The sequence below is a fragment of the Oreochromis aureus genome, linkage group 13, assembly GCF_013358895.1.
Source record: "Oreochromis aureus strain Israel breed Guangdong linkage group 13, ZZ_aureus, whole genome shotgun sequence".
Classification (NCBI taxonomy): Eukaryota; Metazoa; Chordata; class Actinopteri; order Cichliformes; family Cichlidae; genus Oreochromis; species Oreochromis aureus.
The window spans coordinates 1,020,746-1,039,633 of record NC_052954.1 but is presented as its reverse complement, the minus strand read 5'-3'; the positions used below and the strand labels follow the sequence as shown (position 1 = coordinate 1,039,633).

Sequence of the window (18,888 nt, the reverse complement as noted above, 5' to 3'; positions counted from 1 at the left end):
GGTATAAGGAGGGGAGAGAGAAACAATATACTGAAATCTGACATGAAAGGCTGACTGATGCTAATCCAGACTTTACTGCAACGTATGACAACAGAGAAGAAAGGTCAGAGTAGTTTCTGCAGGAATTGTACAAACCTCAAACCCTCAGTGCTTCGGCTGACACCCTTGAGAGTTTATTTTTTTACATTTGAAAAAAAGCTCCAAATATGAATACATGTAACCATTTTTACATTTACAAACAAAACAGCTCCCGTGCAAACCAATAATCCTGCTTTAATGCTCTAATAAGGGGAAATCCTATGGTTGCAAAGAGAGACTGGATAGAGAAGACGGTCTCTGAATGATTTCATCTGACTAACAGTTTCCTGATGTGTAAACTATGGTCCCCATTAAAATGAAAAAGAATGATAAAGCAGGTTATACTATTACTGTGTGATCGAGAAGCTGCCAGCCGGCTCGTGTATTCACTGCGGTGCAAGCTAACCACAACCATCTTTTGTATACAGTCTATGTGTGAACTGCAACTAGTAGAACAGATTGGCAGATGCAAATTAGCCATTAAAAACGATACAAACAAACAGCTGTCATACTAAATATTTACAGATGAATTAATCAGGATCAACAACATCCTGCCTGCTGTGCACAAGCTGGCCTGGTGTCACCTTCTTTCTGCTCTCCTCTCTTTCACTCACTGTGCATTTATGCCGCTCTTAAATGTCATTAACTTTGTGTCTCCTCTCTCCTGCGGGCTCTGCTTTGTCCCTCTATATCTTACTGTGGGTTGTAGCTCTGACGCTGCACATTCTGGTTATCAGTCTGTGGTTTATTGGCTCCACCAATCTTCAGTGCATTTATTGTTGGATTGTTAATTTTTCTCAGTGTTCATCTTCTTCGTCCTGTTAAAAATATGCTTTGGCTTGGAATAAACTGGGTGTGCTCAGGTCCATTTACACATATTTATTACACATATTCATAAATATGTTTATTAATTTCTTGTCTGTATGTATTTTGCTTTCGTGACTGTTCTTCATAAACTGGACCTTCTATTTGAATAGTTTTGAGTCTGACCTGTTTTATCTTGTTTTGTCTGCTTTGATGTTATTTGATTGTAATGCTGTATGGCATTAGCCAGGTCACCCTTGCAAATGAGATGTTAATCTCAAGGGACTTTCTGGTTAAATAAAGATTAAATTAAATTAAAATGACAGACCAAAAATCGAGTATTGCTATCAAATTCATAAAACGTGAAAATGTGCTCATAGAGGCTGTTATGCATTTTTTCCTGCACTTATGGAAAACTGTAGGTCTGTGCACAGCAGACATGTGTGATGAATATGTTATAATTAACATTTAATGCAGCCACACCATCAGTAACATACCGCCATGTTACAAAGCAAGTAATTATAAATAGATAATTTCATAGATTTTTTTATTTCTTTGTAAAACAGAGCTGAAGGGAATCTAAATCTGTTCTTTTAGAAAGAGCAGGTCGTACATAAGAAGCACAGTAAGAGATGTGTTTCCTCCTACAGTAATAACAGCTTTGGCAGATAGCTCAAAGCTGACATTAAGTCCGATCTTTCTGTATGTTTTTCTAATGGAGAGCAGTCGGACGTCAGTACATCTCAAACCAAACTGTGAAGTTAAACATGTGCTGGCAGCGTGGATACAGATCTACCGTTCAAACGCCGTCATTTAATTGGATGAGGCAGATTTTGGTAGATATTAAACTGTAGTGCACAAGAAGCGCCTCTTTGAGACAGCCGAGCACCTCTGACAGACAAACCTGACTACCTGTTGCGCAAAGAGAGAGAGCGGAGCAAGAAACTTTACAGAGAAGGTGAGAAAAGCACCTACCGACTACCGTCAGCAGCATGTTGTCCAGAAGCAGAGCGACAAAAACAATGAAGAGAATCAGTTTCCTCGATTGTCTCTCCTCTCTGAGCCATTTGACCAAATTAAACTGCCGGAGTGCGTCTAATCCCCCCATGGCGCAAGTCCCGAAAAGCGCAATACAATCGAAAAGGTAAGTACTCCTGGAAAGAGACAAGCGGCAATGATGGGTCAGTAACTTAAAAATAAATATCAGCTGTTTAAAACTGATGATAAGTTAGTAAAAGAGAAAGTGAGCGATGAAATCCTACCTTAGATGTGGAAGGACGAGCTGGAGAGGCAAGAGATGGGAGGAGATGATGAGGTCTTTCTACTGACTGGACCCGCTATTGACGTCATACCCCCTTTACGTGTAGATACCTGATAATACACTTTAAACAATAGACACGAGGAAGCAAACGGGACAACAGCTGGGCTTCAGTGATGATGGACAGGTCACTCATCACATATACACACTGACTACTGTTCTAGCTCCTGAGCTAAGTAACTACAACACTGCATGCAAATGTAGTGTTGTGTAATGTTACAACAGCTGGAGCATTAATGGTGTCACAGGTTGCTTTCAGTGCAGTTTATATGGCGCCATTTTACAACATCCTAATGTGAAGGTGCTGCTTCATCCACTGAGATAAAGACGCTGCTCTATGACTGTCTTTAAGAGGCAGCCGGTTTGTGCGTGGCGATGTAAGCAGAGAGCCTCATTCATACAGGCACGTCTTTTCCTAGCTACTGTTCACACACATTTATAATTGGTTAGCATCTTGCCCAAGAACATCGAAACACAAACCTGCTGATTAGTAGGTGACCTGCTCACCTCCTGATGTACAGCCACAGATGAAGAACTGTCCAGCCCCTGAGGTAATATTCAGCCTGACACTAACTCTGTGTAACCTCCCTCTCCACTGCCAGCTGCTTCTTAGTTTATGTTGTAACTAATAAGCAAAACATGTAATAATGCATTAAACATGTAAAACATGCCTAAGTGGTGCAAACTGGACAAAGCAGAGTTTGTTAGCAAATTCAGTCATGTGAAAAATGCTTTTATTGAACACAGCACTAACTTTAGCATCATTGATACAAAGACAGATCGTGAACAAGTTCATATTCTCGATGTTTCTAGCAGGCACAGTTTATTGAAGTGTAATATTCACACATCATGAACATTCTTGACTCATTTCACAGCTTGTGAAATGTAACATTGCATCTTTATCTATGCTGCTTAATGTTCAGGCTGTTGGAGGACTTCCTGTGATGCACTGAGCATGTTTACAATATTCACTTATTTTTTTACTAACCATGCCTGTATATGTCTCTGTTGCGCACTTTGTCTATACCCTCCTGTAGTTTGTGTTTTGTCCTGTTTGTGGTTCACACCCTCTTTCTGCTTCTTTCTTCTCTCTTTTATTTCCTGTTTCCCTCCTTTGCTCTCTTCATGTTGAAAGAGAGACTCCATCACCACCGTGCGAGTTCTTGCTCAGACGGGATTATCTGATAACCAGGGTTCTGTTTCATTTCTAATATTATAGGGTGCTAAAAAATACAGCACCTGGGAAAAACTGGAGCTATAGAAAAAACTGAGCCCAGTGGAACTGAAGTCAGTCCGCCCATCTTCTGGAGTTGGTCCCAGCTGTAATGAATCACAGGGCTAGCACAGAGAGGCAGACAACAATGCACCTTCATATTCACACCTGCAGATTAACCTGGAAAACTGGCACCAGACCACGACCGCTCCACCTTACCACTGCAAAGAGATCCAAATATTTACAAAGTTTTCTGCATGGCTCATGAGCCACACTAAGCACTTTGCAACTCTAACATGTGTCTTTATTTTTCTATGCATTTCTCTTGTTTTGTATTTTGATTGTGTTTATTTCTCCTGTTTGATATTTGTTCCTGCTGTCTATTTATATTTTATTCCATACATGCACACACAATTTCATTGCACATGTACAATGACAATAAAGGGCTATTCTATTCTAAGACAGTACAATAAACTATATGATCCTAGTATTTTGTGTCCTCTTGCTATAGTGATTGCGCTCATTGGTTGTAGCCAGATTTCAGCCAAATTCAGCTAAATGTTCATCAGTACCATGAGCCCAACACGTCTCATGTGTAGAGTTTATTTTAGGTCAACATGGATTGCTGCTTCAAACAAAAGTAATGAAGCAAAGATAAGACAGTCTGGGATATTATAACACTCTATGTTTAAAGTTAACACTGCGGATTTGGTAATGTTAGAACAATGTTGTCTATACTTCTTTATTGTAAGTATAGTGGTAGGTAGAGATGTGCTGTTAAAGCCTTCACGAGTAACCCAGCTAGTAGTGCTAAAACTGGTTTAGTGCTTTAGGCTTGACGTGTTCTCTCGGTGGCACCTGCTGGACAAAACACGTTACTGCATGAATGTATGAATTCAGTTTTAATGAAGAAATGCTTGACAGACCATCCTAAGCAAATATATATAACGTTTTAAAACTGAAATAGATTGTTTTACTGTGGGAAAATATTATTATATTGTGTCCTGAAAGTGCAGGAAACAAAAAACAGCACTGCTCCAGCAGCAATCATTTAGATGAACAAATCACAGCTTTGTTGTTCTGCATGTGGCTCAGGAGGTAGAGCAGATCATCTGCTCTTCAGGGTCAGTGGCTCAAGCCCTGGCTCTGCCCGCCTGCACCTCAAAGCATCCTTGGCCAAGATACTGAACCATAAGTTCCTCTTGATGCACTGACCAGAGTGTGAATGTGTGAACACTGGGTTAAATGTACTGAGACAGAAAAAAGTGTGTGAATAAGTCAATGAAGTGCTTTAAGTGCTCAAAATGAGAAAAACAGCACACTATACCATACCATGATGCCACGTGAAGTCTGTATGTTTATCTGTTGTCATGTTTTTATTGAGAATGTGAGAATGGACGACACACTGCTGCAGACCATGGGGACAAATAAACTAACCTGTTCCTGAAGTACAGCGGGAGAAATAATTATTTGATACCTCTCTGCTGTAAGTTTGCTCACTTACAAAGACATAAACAGTTTATCATTTGTGTGGTAGTTTCATTTTAATAGAGAGAGAAGAATATCAACCATAAATCCAGAAAAACAAACACATTGCATAGAAGTTAAATAAATAAATTGATTTGCATGTTACTGAGTGAAATATTTGAGCCCCTACAGCCTAGCCAATGGTTTTCAGTTTCTTTCATTCCAACCTCTCCACCAACAAGGGCAAGAGGTTCTGCCAAATCACATCCGGACAAGACTGTAGACTTGTATAAGGCAGGTGAGAAGGTGACAACTGTTGTTGTGATTCGGCTTTTTATATGTTTGACATGCATCTCTTTTCCCTCAGCCAGAACACTGAAGATGGGTGGGTCTTCCAGCATGACAGTGACCCAAAACATACCACTAAGGCAACAAAGGTATGGCTAAAAAAGAAACAGATTAAGGTCATGGAGTGGCTGAGCCAGTCTCCAGTCCAATTCCCTAGATCCCAATCACATTAATAACTTATGTGTAGCTAATTGATATATAAGCCAACCACAACAACATGGAAAACTCCTTGTGGTTCACTGTCTCTATGTAGAAACAAAAGTTTAGCATCATTATTACAGCTGTGAAAATGTAAACTTCCTTCAGCGCGCAATCGTGAAGGGCACATGCATCTTTTTCCTTTACTCATGCTTGTAAGAAAAAAGGCATGCAACTCCTACTGGCTCCTGATATGGGCCTGTTTCTAAACCAAGGGTGAGGCAGAGACGGAGACTCTCGGTGACCTAATCCTTTTTGCTATTCTTAAAGGTTTCCACATTTCCTCTGCTGATGAACTTGACACATTGGCGGTAACAGCTTACAATTCGTGTTTGGCTCAATTTGAAAGCCATGGACATGATGGCCATGCCGACAATGATGAACAGCGAGGTAAGCATGAAGAACTTGGGGTGCTTGGGTATAATATCACCAAAACCAATGGTAGTGAGGGTGATGAAGCAAAAATAATAGGGGTCAAAGTCTTTAAAATCAGTTTCCCATATTGGCAGAATCAAGCCCCCAAAGCAAATGTAGGCAAAGACGATGAAAAGAATGAGCACGAAGGGGACATTCAGTGTTTCCATTTCATCTCCTAATCCTGTGAAATCCCACAAGGCATATCCTTTGGGTGGTGGCGGCAGACGATCGAGTTCTGGGCAGGACAGCGTCCTGAGCAGTGGACCCTTTCTCAGTAAATTCTCTCTGGCAAGAATCTTTTCAAAAATCTCTTTGTTGTTCTGAAGCTGGATGGACTTGTGCCGTACATCTGCCTGGCTGCGGAGCACCTGTCGGATGTCGAGGGGCTCGCGGATCACAACGTCATGGCTGAAAACAAAAGTACCATCCTCCAGGACCTGGTGCCTCGAGTCTCTCTTCTCAGTCTTCCATGGGGACCAGGTACGGGAGAAGAGTTTTTTGGAAAGGGTGTGAGCATGGATGTAGGCTCTAGACATCACCATAGCAAGGAAGTCTCCAACATCCAGGATGACCAGAAGCATAAGAGGGATGCCCACCATGGCATAGAAGACACAAGCCACCTTACCAGGCAGGGTGACTGGATAGATCTCCCCATAACCTGAAACAACAGACATTTTAAAGCTGTAATTAAACTGTTAATTATAGGACTGGCTTTTGTGACATTTGTGTGGTAGGAAAAATGTGACTGGTAGAAAATAATTTCAACACAGAAGGTATTATAGCTAGACCATGAACCTTCTAGACAACGTTCTTGTTATGCTTTGTTTTAGATGTTAGGTTGAGTGAAAGAAAACAGCAGTTCCTGTGATCACCATTAAAACCTGTACTGGGAAAAAGTGAGCGGGACGCCTTCATCAAAGCTCCTGATCAACAAACTCTGATGTGAAGAAAAGAAACTTTGTAGCTGCTCCATCCACCACTGTGTGTTTTACACAGAGACACATCTGCAGTAACCAACAACAAGTTGTTGTCAAACATGCAGATGAACTGTTAACTTAGTCTGATGCAGCTTGATGAAGGCTGACACAGAGTCTGCAGGGATGATGAGATGTACTAGACCATGTTTATTTCAAGGTTTTCATAACATTTTCACATTGAAAGTGAAATCATATAAAATACTGTCTCAATTAAATTGCAGTAACATTTAAAAATATGAACATAAAAGGTTTTTTCACAAGCCAGTAAAAATGTACATCATAACATCTTATTTTTAATGTAGGCATTTGGCAACTCAGTTATGATTATCATTGTAGGGAAACAACACTTTACAATACTTATACTTCAATACAAACACTTCAGCTCTCATGCTTGGTATTTATTCTGTTCTACCTGTAATAAATATATTACAGAGCTGTTCTTTAGAGGCTTGCTACCTGATAAGTTCTTATTTTTTCCTCATCTGTCTTATTTCTCTTTCTCCTTATTAGCTTGCAACTTGGGACTCCACTCGTGGCTTGAATGGCAGCCTAAAAGAGAATCGGATAGAAAGTGGTATGCACGGAGTAACACTCAAGATTGTAACATTACTGGTAAGTTGTGGGAGTACAGTGCATCTATTAACACTTGAACTGTGTAGGCAAATATCTGAGAAGAAACAAACGCCAAAATATAAGCAAACACATTTGTTAGTTTTTTCTTTTTACCCACAAATTAAGCATCAGTGTTTCTGTAGGACACACACTAGAACTGTTTTGCTGCATTTTTTTTCAGATATTCATACATTAACCCTACATATTTTTAACACTACTTGAGGTTTCCATCATAAAGTTTGCTGTTGATGATTATCTGCAATTTGTGTGGATTTTATTATTTTTTTTGCAATAAATATTTTCATTTCCAGGTTAGATCTTAATCAAATATCTCGTGCGCACAGCATGAAGCAACAACTTTGTGTACATGATACACAATACTGCATATTTCTTTAAAGCTTGAATTTCAACATAAACTAAATACAACAGAACAAACAGATGAGTGAAACTTGATCCCTCAGCTAGTAAAGTCATGTTTTAAGCATGCTGCAAAATACATCTTTGTGATATTTTAACTGAACCTCTGCAATCACGTATATAAATACTCTCTACTTGAGAGTATTTATATATTTTTGCATTTAAAAAAATGTTTTCTTTAAAAAATAACATTTTTATATGGTAAGTAAATGCAGAAGGTTTCTTTTTTTTGGTTTTGACAAATGAAATCGATGAAACAAAAAACACTGAAATTTCTCAAATGGAAACTAATGAGCAGTTCATTTTGAAAGACCTGTGTTTTTTATTATTGCTCTTGAATAAGACAAAAGTATTTCTTGTCTGATTACTCAGTTATTGATTGGAAAATAGATTAATCAGTTGCTAAAATAATCAATAGCTGCTGTCCCAATAATAACTAATGATTAAATGCTGAGAGCAATATAAACACATAGTGAGTAAAAAAGTTAATTGAAGAAGAAACACCCAGTGCATCATGGGAATCCCCGGCAGCCTACGTCTATTGCAGCATAACTAAGGGAGGATTCAGGGTCACCTGGTCCAGCCCTAACTATATGCTTTAGCAAAAAGGAAAGTTTGAAGCCTAATCTTGAAAGTAGAGATAGTGTCTGTCTCCCGAATCCAAACTGGAAGCTGGTTCCACAGAAGACGTGTCACGTTCCTGGGTCTCTTGACCCAGCGTTTTGAGTTTTAGTTTATTTGGATGTTATGTTTAAGTTCTTTAGGGTAGCTAAGTTCATTTGTTTATTAGATTCCCTTTGTATTTTCTACCCCTGTATTTGAGTTTCCCTCTCCCTTTATGTCAGAGGTTCCCAAAGTGTAGTGCCCGCCCCCTAGGGGGGGCGCAGAGCTATTGCAGGGGGGGCGCGGTATGAAAAGAAAGAAAAAAAAAAAGAGCGCTTGGACACTGTGGACAGGTTGTTGACGGGGCTCCCACACAAACGCAAAGCAGGAGATGAAGCATCGCCAAATATGTTTCCAAACCAACTTCCTTCCAAGCCAAAGACAGGAAAATATGGTGAAGCATATCTTCCCTTTGGCTTCACCTGCACAAGTGCCGAGGTAGGTCTCCCCTGCAGAATTAGTTTCCCTGCGTCGGGAGCAGCGCTGGGCTCTCCAAATCACGGACAAACAGGATCCCACATTCTTGATTTTTAGTTCACAAACACTTCTTGTAATAACTAACTACTCCTGACATCTTGGACATGTTAGCTCTTTATGCAGTAAAGTTACAGCGGGATACAAATAATATCAGGCTGATCCTGCCGTAATTTGTTCCCCCGGTTCAAATCACGGACAAACATTATCCCACGGCTGTTTATGTGTTTAAACCCATTTTGCACAGAGAGGCGTTTTTTGAGAAATGTATTGACATCAATGTTGAAAATTATTACACAGGAAAAAAAAACAACTACACGTAAAATAATCACACCGTGACGCCTCTGCCTTTCTAAATGGAGGGACAGTAACTGCGTGTGTATATGTAAGCGTGTAAAACCTGCAGATACTCAGATTAACAGTATTTTGTCTCTATCTGCCATTCATCTCATGTAAACAATAACGTGGCGCACAGCGTGACGTGAAAAGAGGCACATACCTTTGACGTTGCGTGACGAACTCTGTAATCCTCGTCCACACGTAAACGCAAAAAAGGAGTTTTAAATAATCTCCGTTTTCGGTGAATCGCAACGCCGTTTACGTGTTGACGAAAAGCCCAAACGCATAGAAACAGCTGCATTTTCAAAAATACCCGTGTAGGTGTGGACGCAGCGTAAAAGAGTTAGTAGTATATTTTATTACTACCTGTAATTTATTGCTGTTTACTTGTATTTGCTTAATCATTTACTAAATGTTTGAGGTGTGAAATAAACCGCAATGGAGTTTGTAAACAAAATATGGGTGTGTGTGTTTGGAGGATGTGCTTGTGCGGGGGGGGGGGCGCGAACATTTTTCTTGTAAAACAAAGGGGGGCCTGGCAAAAAAAGTTTGGGAACCACTGCCTTATGTGTTTCATGCTGCGTGTTTTATGTTGTTGTTGTTATGTCTCATGTTTCCTGTTTTATTTTGAAGGTCTGTGTCCTATGTCAGTGTAGTCAGCTTTGCTTCCTTTGTCTCGTTGCTTTGGTTTTTTATGCTTTAATTCCCCCAGTTTAGGTTATCTTTTAGCTTCATCTCTGCCTTTTGTTTTCTGTAGTTTTTACCAGCCTTAATAAACGGCTCGCTTTCTGTTAACATTCAAGTTTTGTCCATGTTCTTTGGTGTCTGCGTTTTGGGTCCTTTTCATCAATCCATACAGTTTGCCTCTGCCAGACTGTGATAAGAGGGGCCTGAAAACTGAAGGCTCTGCCTCCCATTCTACTTTTAAATACTCTAGGAACAACAAGTAGGCCTGCAGAGCGAGAGCGAAGTGCTCTAATAGGGTGATATGGTACTACAAGGTCATTAAGATAAGATGGGGCCTGATTATTTAAGACCTTGTATGTGAGGAGCAGGATTTTGAATTCTGGATTTAACAGGAAGCCAATGAAGGGAAGCCAAAACAGGAGAAATCTGCTCTCTCTTTCTAGTCCCTGTCAGGACTCTTGCTGCAGCATTTTGGATCAGCTGAAGACTTTTCAGGGAGTTTTTAGGACATCCTGATAATAATGAATTACAGTAGTCCAGCCTGGAAGTAATAAATGCATGAACTAGTTTTTCAGCGTCACTGTGAGACAGGATATTTCTAATTTTAGAGATGTTGCGCAAATGGAAGAAAGCAGTCTTACATATTTGTTTAATATGTGCATTGAAGGACATGTCCTGGTCAAAATGACTCAAGGTTCCTCACAGTGTTACTGGAGGCCAAGGTAATGCCATCCAGAGTAAGAATCTGCTTAGATACCATATTTCTAAGATTTTCAGGGCCGAGTACAATAACCTCAGTTTGATCTGAATTAAGAAGCAGAAAGTTAGCGGCCATCCAGCTCTTTATGTCTTTAAGACATTCCTGCAGTTTAACTAATTGGTGTGTGTTACCTGGCTTCATGGATAGATAGAGCTGCGTGTCATCTGCATAGCAGTGAAAATTTATGCTATGTCTTCTAATGATGCTGCCTAAGGGAAGCATGTACAATGTAAATAGAATTGGTCCTAGCACTGAACCCTGTGGAACACCATAATTGACCTTAGTGTGTGAAGAGGACTCTTCATTTACATGTACAAATGGGAGTCTTATCTCTTCATCACCAGATAGTGGGAGCTATATCTGAGGGAGGAAGTGAACTGTCCTTAAAAGTTGATGTGGAGGAAAGAGGAAAAATGGGAAAGGATAAGGATTTGATAAGTTTGGCAAAGACCAAACTGTGATTGTTAGACAACTGGATACAAGGAAGGAAAAATGATGAACCAGCAGTAGTCATGGCTAGCTAAGGACCGCAGAAGCAGAATGAACACACACCACCTACAACAATAATCGTTGTGGCAGACCATGTGTACTCTTTCATGGAAACAGTGTTCCCTGATGGCTGAGGCCTTTTTCAGAAGGATATTGCACCCTACCACTAAGCAAAAAAGGTTCAGGATTGGTTTGAGAAACACAACAATGAGTTTGAGGTGTTGACTTTACATCCAAATTCCTAAGATCCCGATCCAATCAAGCGTCTGTGGCATGTGCACGGCCAAGAAGTCTGATTCTCACCTTGACACTTACAGGACTTAAGGATCTGTTACCAACATTTTTCATGCACCTGCTTTAGGCTTGCAGGTGAATTTTTCTGTAAAGGTTTCTAGTGACTGTCTTCTTTGAAACTCAGCTCGAGACATGGCTAAGTCATTTACTAGTGTCTTGGCAGTCTTTCTGGGACAGATCTCACATCAGTTTTTGGCATGATGCTTTCTGAAGTAACTACTCAAACCCTTCATGAAGTTTTTATACTGTGTGTAAACTGAAAGATAACCCTGTTCCCTATCATAATACACTTTGATTTGAAAAGCTTTGAGCATAGCAAAGTTTTCAGGGGGCTAATAATTGTGACCCTGGTAATTTTCTTCCTGAAATAATTCAGGTATTTTGTGACAATGGAAATAATTTATGGTTTTAAAAGAGAACTACTATGTTGGTCTGTTTAAAAAAAGCCCTTGAGAAACTTTTGACAAATTGCACTCTTGCTGTGAGCCATGAACGAAGTCTTCAGCTTACAAGACAACACAGTAGACAATGTTCCTCTGAACCTCTAACAACCTCTAATAAGCTTTTTTGCGGTTACTCCTCTGGAAGTGCCTCGTCTCTGGAGATTTGTGGGCTTCCTGTAGCTGCTAAGCCATTAGCAATTAGATCTCTTTACCACTTGTGATGTGTTTGACAGTAACACTAATGTATCTACACAAGGCTCTTACACATCAAATCAGGTCAGTTCCAGATAAGAAGAATGGTTTGCTCAGCACTTACAATATAACCATAACAAATTCATCACTAATAATTCATCATAATGATACATTATGAAAAACGAATAGCAACAGAATCACCTGTGGAAATCATGGCAAATTTAAGTAATTCTAATTTGTACATTTCTGAAAGCGTCCATCCATCTATCCTTTATCCTCTGCTGATCCAGTTCAGGCTGAGAGGTGCTGGAGCCTATCTGAGCTGTCATAGATCACCAGTCCATCACAGGGAGACACAGACACAGTTCACATTCACACCAACGGGCTGTTTGGAGTGAACTTAACCCCACTCACTGCCTCATAGCTCATAGCTGGGTGGGCCCTTCCTTTGCATCTTCTCCCTGTGTCCATGCGAGTTCTGCTGGGTTAGTTAGTGGGTTTCTTAATTAATGTATATTAATTAAAACCTTTTGGTTATTGTGAAAAATAGCTTCTGAAGAAAATGTATTAAGTCACAGTGACATTAACAGTTTGAAAACATTTTTGATATTAAAAACATATTTTCAGTATGTAAATTTTGAGTTAGACCATTAAAATTTGAAATGATTGACTTATTAGAGCAATACAGTTTGACCTAAACACTCCCTTAAATATAAACATAGAAGCCAAGGAGTCAGGAGTAAACATCCTCTTTAGATCTGTAGTTGGGCACTGGGGCGGTGGAGGAGTGGAAGCACTACAGGCAGCGATACAGTAACACTGACATGTCAGAGGGGCAGAATAGGAACTACAGGTAACTGAAAACTGTGTCTGGTATCTGACATGACGACAGTAAAACACAGTGCACAGTTGTTAGCACTGCTATCTCACAGCAGGTTATTCCTGGGCTTAAACCTGGGTAAGGTGAAGCTCAGGATCCTGGTCACATTGGAAAAAATGCCAGGGTTGATGCTGCCTATGTCAGCCCAAGACAGTCTTACAAAAGATATCGTTAATCTCACGATCGTCAATTCCAGGTTAAAAAAGGCTTAAAAAATGAAAAACAAAGTTGTTTGCTGAACTCGCTCACAGGGTTTGCTCCATTTCTCATAATTAACATATGAAATTTTAGTCATCTTTAAAAATATATTTATATTTTGAGAGTATAAAGTGACATTAACTCCTGATAATCAAAAACCAAAGCAAGTCAACACCTATACTCTCCCAGGGGGAAAATGGCCAACACAAATTCACATGTTCAGTCTTAGCTGAACTTGACATGTCACTCTTATCAATCAAAGATGATCAGTTCTGGCTCTTACAAAAACAACAAACAAACAAACAAACAAAACTTTGCAGTACACAAAACCCCCACATGGAGGCGTCAAACTAGAGCGTCAACCAGACAGTGGGCGACATCACAGTAGTTATGTCTGTGCATGATGTAAAGAGCAGCACTGTGCAGCTGATTTCTAACTGAGAGCATACAGACACATCGGGAAACATTTTTAATATGTTCTGATGTTAAACGATGGCTGACATGACACATGTGCTGGTAAACACAGCTTGATTCCATTTGGGATGTGTAGCTGCTGCATGGTTTGTGGGCTGTTTCGCGTTGTCAGCATAATAAGTTTCGTAGCTCCACTCCCAGACATCAAGTGCAGTAGGCTTCTGATTACTTTTAGAAAGTGCCTTTGCAAAGTGTACCAACAGAAGAGTCAGTGATCTTTGTGGCACTGGTCCCAAGCACACTCAGATATCCCAACAATCCAAATCCCAGCAACCATCTGCTTATTAGACATCGATAAAGAAAGCCGTGATCTGTTTTGGGATGTTTGCTTGTTAGACTGATATTTTATATGTGACTGTATTAAAGTAGTTAAAAATATGCTTCAAGTACTGACAGCACTGTAACACCTTCTTCACAAAGGGGGCTAATAAATTTTGAACGTACATTTTTGGAGGTGCATGTAGTCTGTGCTGTGGGAGGAGATGACATTTAAAGTCTGTAAGCATCCAGTACATTTGGTCATGTGACTGAAGTAACTCTCGCTAGGACGGAGAGACGCTGTGTTTGAGGAGAAGCATCATTTCCGTGAAGCCTGAACAAAGCCCAGAGTCATACAATCATTAATTAACCAGGCTATCTGTTGCTGTGGTTACTAATGTTTAGAGAAGTCACTCACTTTATGAGGAAACATCTATGCACACAACGATTGTATTATAATCACTACTGCAGACAGTGACTGGGGAGAAATAACAAATCTACTATCAAATACATTCTGACCTTAGTAAACACACGAGACCTAAAAACAACGTGTTCTGGCTCCATGTAGCAAACCATTTACCTCTGTGACTCTGCCTGACATCTCTGCTGTCTAAGGCGACGTTGACAGTTTGAATAATGAATTAAATCCCTGTGAATGGAGGTGGCAACACTGAACACAACACCTGAAATTATATAAACAAACAAAAATGCTATTATGAGACAGTTTATTGTGTTTGTGTATCGTATTACTATGAGCACACTGGTATCCTGTTGATTTTAGCACAATCCCTACTGACTTGTATTCAGCCCATCATCTGCCTCAGGTTTTGGTGTACTTGTGTGTTCTTCTATTTTACATTATAAACATAACCAGCTCTGCAGACAAGCATACACCACATATATATACATATATATATATATATTTACACACCTTATATGGGAAGCATGTTTAGTGCCTGACAATGTCAATACTGCAATATCAGCACACAGTCATTAGCACCAAAGTGCATCAAGCCACAAGTAAGGGAGACCACAGCAACTGAAGACTGACCAGAGAAGAGTAACAAGTCAATAATGCTCAGTACCACAGGCTTGGTTTTAAAGGCCTTATTAGTGCTGCATCACGATGCCACACTAGCAAAGGAAACAACTGTATAATGTGTAAAAATGTTTTCTTAAAAACAAGACAAAACACACATGTGATATTGATATTAGAAATTACAACAAGCAGTAATTTTCTATGGTAGTTTCACCTTAAAGGAGAAAGAGAGAGAATGTCAACTAAATATCTGAGCAGCTGGGGTAGAAGGGCCTCGGTCACGGGCATGTGCAGAGCAACCCTGGAGCTCTGTCAGAGTCACCATTGGGCTCTCAGTCAACTCCTTGACCAAGGCTTTGGAGTTTGCCAAAATGGACCTGAATGACTCTCAGGCCATAGGAAACAGCATTCTTTGATTCAGTGAAAGATTGGACGGACGGATGGTCTGGATTGGGAGGGAGGCTGGACAAAAAGACACCACAGGTGGTAAATTGAGTTTTTGGACATGATTTCGACAGGCACACAGCTGTCCAGATATGATCCCATAGCTGACAGTGCATGTCAGAGCACAGACAAAGCCATGACGTCCAAAGAATTGTCTGCAGAGCTCTGAGACAGATAATTCCAGGCCAATCTGAACAATCACGGTAGAACAACCTTAGTTAGGGAGGCGAACCCGGCAGTCACTCTGCCCGAGCTTCAGTGTTGCTCTGTGGAGAGAGGAAAACTTTCCAGAAGGACAACTGTTTCTACAACACTCCATCAATTAGGCCTGTATGGAAGATGGGCCAGAGAGAAGCCACTCCTCATTAAAAGCCCCATGACAGCCCCCCGGAGCTTGCCAAAAAGAAGCAGAAGGACGTTAGGATCACCAGAAACACCTCTGGCCTGATGAAACAAATATTGTATTCTTTGGACTGAATGTTAAGCATCATGGCTGGAGGAAACCAGACACTGCTCATCACCTCCCCAATAAGCAAAGTGATGGCACCATCGTGCTATGGGAAGGAACTGGGAGACCAGTCAGGATCGAGGAAAAGATGAATGCAGCAGTGTGTAGAGACAACCTGTAGGATAACGTGCTCCAGAGTGCTTTGGACCGGGAGTAAAGTTTCATCTTCCTTAAGCACACAGCCGAGACAAGAAAGGAGTGTGAATATCTGTGAAAGAACATGGTCTGAAAATGGCTGTGAAAGTGACCCACCCTGTAAAACCTGATGGAGTTGGAGAGGTTCTGCTAAGAAGAATGGAAGAAACTGCCCTGAAATACAGAAATAGGCGTGCCTCATTGACGTACTCAAAAAGACTTGAGGCTGTAATTGCTGCCAAAGGTGCTTCAAGTATTGAGCAAAGGCTGTTAACACTATGTGTGTGTGTGTGTGTGTGTGTGTGTGTGTGTGTGTGTGTGTGTGTTGTGTGTGTGTGTAAAATGTTGAGGTGAGAAATGTATTTAATTCATTTTGGATACATAAACTGCATTTTTGTTCGTCAATATACTGACGACAGCTTTGATACATATGTGACAAAGTGACAGATACGTGCTGTGCAGTTATTTTAAAGCTAGCTAACGACTCCTGTGTCGGCTACTTCGGCTCTGCTCTTTGCTTAGTGTCATTATTTACTGACAGAACATCAGCAAAAGTTATAATCATGAATGACATCAGCAACTCGCCTGTTTTAGACAGTGTTACTTTAGAAAGTGTGTTTTTTCCTATAATCCACAGTTTTTTCCTATGAAGCATCATTTTTGAATAACAATACAAACAGCTTGTGGGGATAAGTTAATTGGATAATTCAAATTGTCACTAGGTGTGAATGTGCGAGTGAATGTGAGTGCAAATGGTTGTCTGTCCCTGTGTGTTGGCCCTGTGACAGACTGGCGACCTGTCCAGGGTGTACCCCGCCTCTCGCCCTATGACAGCTGGGATAGGCTCCAGCGCCCCCTGCGACCCTGAAAAGGATAAGCGGAAGCGAATGGATGGATGGATGGAATACAAACTAGATGTGAAGTGGTGCATTTTTCAAAATGAGCTATCACCCAGTACCTGTCACAAGCTCATTTCCTCATAGACATTTTAAACATTCAGTCAGTGCCCCTTTTAAGGAAACTTATCACCCAAACTTCTAAATGCAAAGCCACATTTGGAGCATTACAACCTGCGCCCAGATGAAGGTAACCCTCACAGTCAAGCAATAATTTCACAGTCCTGCCTTTGATACAACAGGATACTTGATTATGTGTGTAAATTTGGCTTTTGGCCCACCTAAATAATCCACAGTTGTATATGTTGCTGTGCATATATAGGTTTACTGTATATATTGATGGCTCTGTCTTATGAAACCTCATATTTGGAAAACTTGCATACATTTGGATATTTTCATAATGAATTTGCCCACCTTTCTGTGCCTGACACATGTGTCCCGAGGATTCATTATTGTGAATCGGTATTAAAATATCGGGTGTAGGCTCAGATATTTCTGATGGTTTTGTGTCACTTCAGTTGAGTTTTAGCTGATTATTCTTCTGGTATGGTAGCAGCAAGACTGACAGATGTTAGAGTTTTACTCGAATTTGACAAGATGACAAAAACTTTATATCTTTGACCCACTCTCTTCTTAGGATTTGCATAAAATTTAAATAATAAAGCACATAATCGTTTAGCGATTAGTACAGCATCCCAACGGACTTACCAACTGTTGTGAAAACAGTGCAGCAGAAGAACATAGAGCCGAAAAAATCCCATCTATCAGGTCTCTGGAACCATATGGACTGGAACTCGTTCTGCATTTTCTCCGTCACTCCCTCCACTATTTGTTCAGTGGCGGTGCCGTTAGCTGAGAAAGAGACGAGAAAATCCCAGTGCAGAGCAAATGCTACTGATACAATGATAATATAAAGTCTGTTTAATTACCAAACCCATAATTAAGTTCATCAAAGACACATTTTTTTGTATTATCTTTGTACAGCACTTTGGCCAACATTTTGTTGTTATTAAATGTGCTACATAAATACAGTAAAAGTAAATCTGCTCTGCTACAATCAGAGTTTTGGGAGCGCTCACCGGTGAGGTTTTGTACGGTCTCTACCATGTGGCACAGAAACTTGTGGTACTCTTCCTGGACAGCGGACGGTGTGTGTCCCTCGATGTGTTGGAAAATAAGCGCACCCAGCGCTGCGTATGCCACCAAAGAGGAGCACAGCAAAAGGTGCGGAACGAACCTCCAAAAACGCGCCGCGCACTTCTTAGACTCATTCTTTACACTTATTGTTCTCTTGGCTTTCACTGACATCTTCGTCCTCGGCCCCTGCAGCGCCTGCAGTCCGTGAGGAGAGCACTTGGAGTTCCGTTAACTGCTGGCTGCGTCGGTCTGTCTCTCTTCTGCCAAGTGTAGAGAACCGCGAACCCGTCGCGGGGCCGCGCACAGCCAGAGCGGAAATGATTTGACTTTATGATATAATTAGTGCACGTGGTTAAAAATAAATAAATAAAAAGTTACGTTCTTGATGACCTTCAGTTGAACATTTCAGAACAAGTTTCTGTTCCTGGTCAGAGACACTTCATATCAACCACTGAAGTCAAATTCACTCCACCCGTTGTTAAAAAACACATTCCAACAGCCCAGACAGAGTGGCCCGCATGTTAACCCGCATCTCTACACATAAAATCAAATTTACACAATTTCATCAACTTTAACTTGCATTTTCTTTTTGAATATCTTTACAAATAAACCTTTACAAAAGCCATTTTCTTCCACTTATCTTCCTCGGGGTTGTGGGAATGCAGGACCCTATCCCAGTGGGTACAATCTAGACAGGTCACCAGTCACAGGACTAACACAGAGAGACGG

At 40.6% G+C, this 18,888-nt stretch overlaps 2 protein-coding genes across 2 annotated transcripts in view; both read right to left on the bottom strand.

The window, feature by feature from the left end:
* slc18a2 (solute carrier family 18 member 2) overlaps positions 1-2,196 on the bottom strand; it is a 30,310-nt gene extending 28,114 nt beyond the window's left edge. Inside the window, exons 1-2 of the mRNA XM_031755012.2 lie at positions 2,145-2,196; positions 1,858-2,036 (exon numbers count right to left, since the gene is read on the bottom strand). Of these exons, the coding sequence (XP_031610872.1) occupies positions 1,858-1,990 (133 nt within the window). The 5' untranslated portion in view covers positions 1,991-2,036; positions 2,145-2,196. The remainder of the gene's footprint in view (positions 1-1,857; positions 2,037-2,144) is intronic.
* Positions 2,197-4,769: 2,573 nt separating this feature from the next.
* On the bottom strand, positions 4,770-18,424 carry kcnk18 (potassium channel, subfamily K, member 18). Its single transcript, XM_031755013.2, has 3 exons — positions 18,102-18,424; positions 17,731-17,874; positions 4,770-6,501 (listed from the first exon to the last, which is right to left on the bottom strand). Exons 1-3 carry the CDS (start codon positions 18,328-18,330, stop codon positions 5,672-5,674), a joined length of 1,203 nt encoding a protein of 400 aa, XP_031610873.1. The 5' UTR covers positions 18,331-18,424; the 3' UTR covers positions 4,770-5,671.
* Positions 18,425-18,888: the final 464 nt, after the last annotated feature.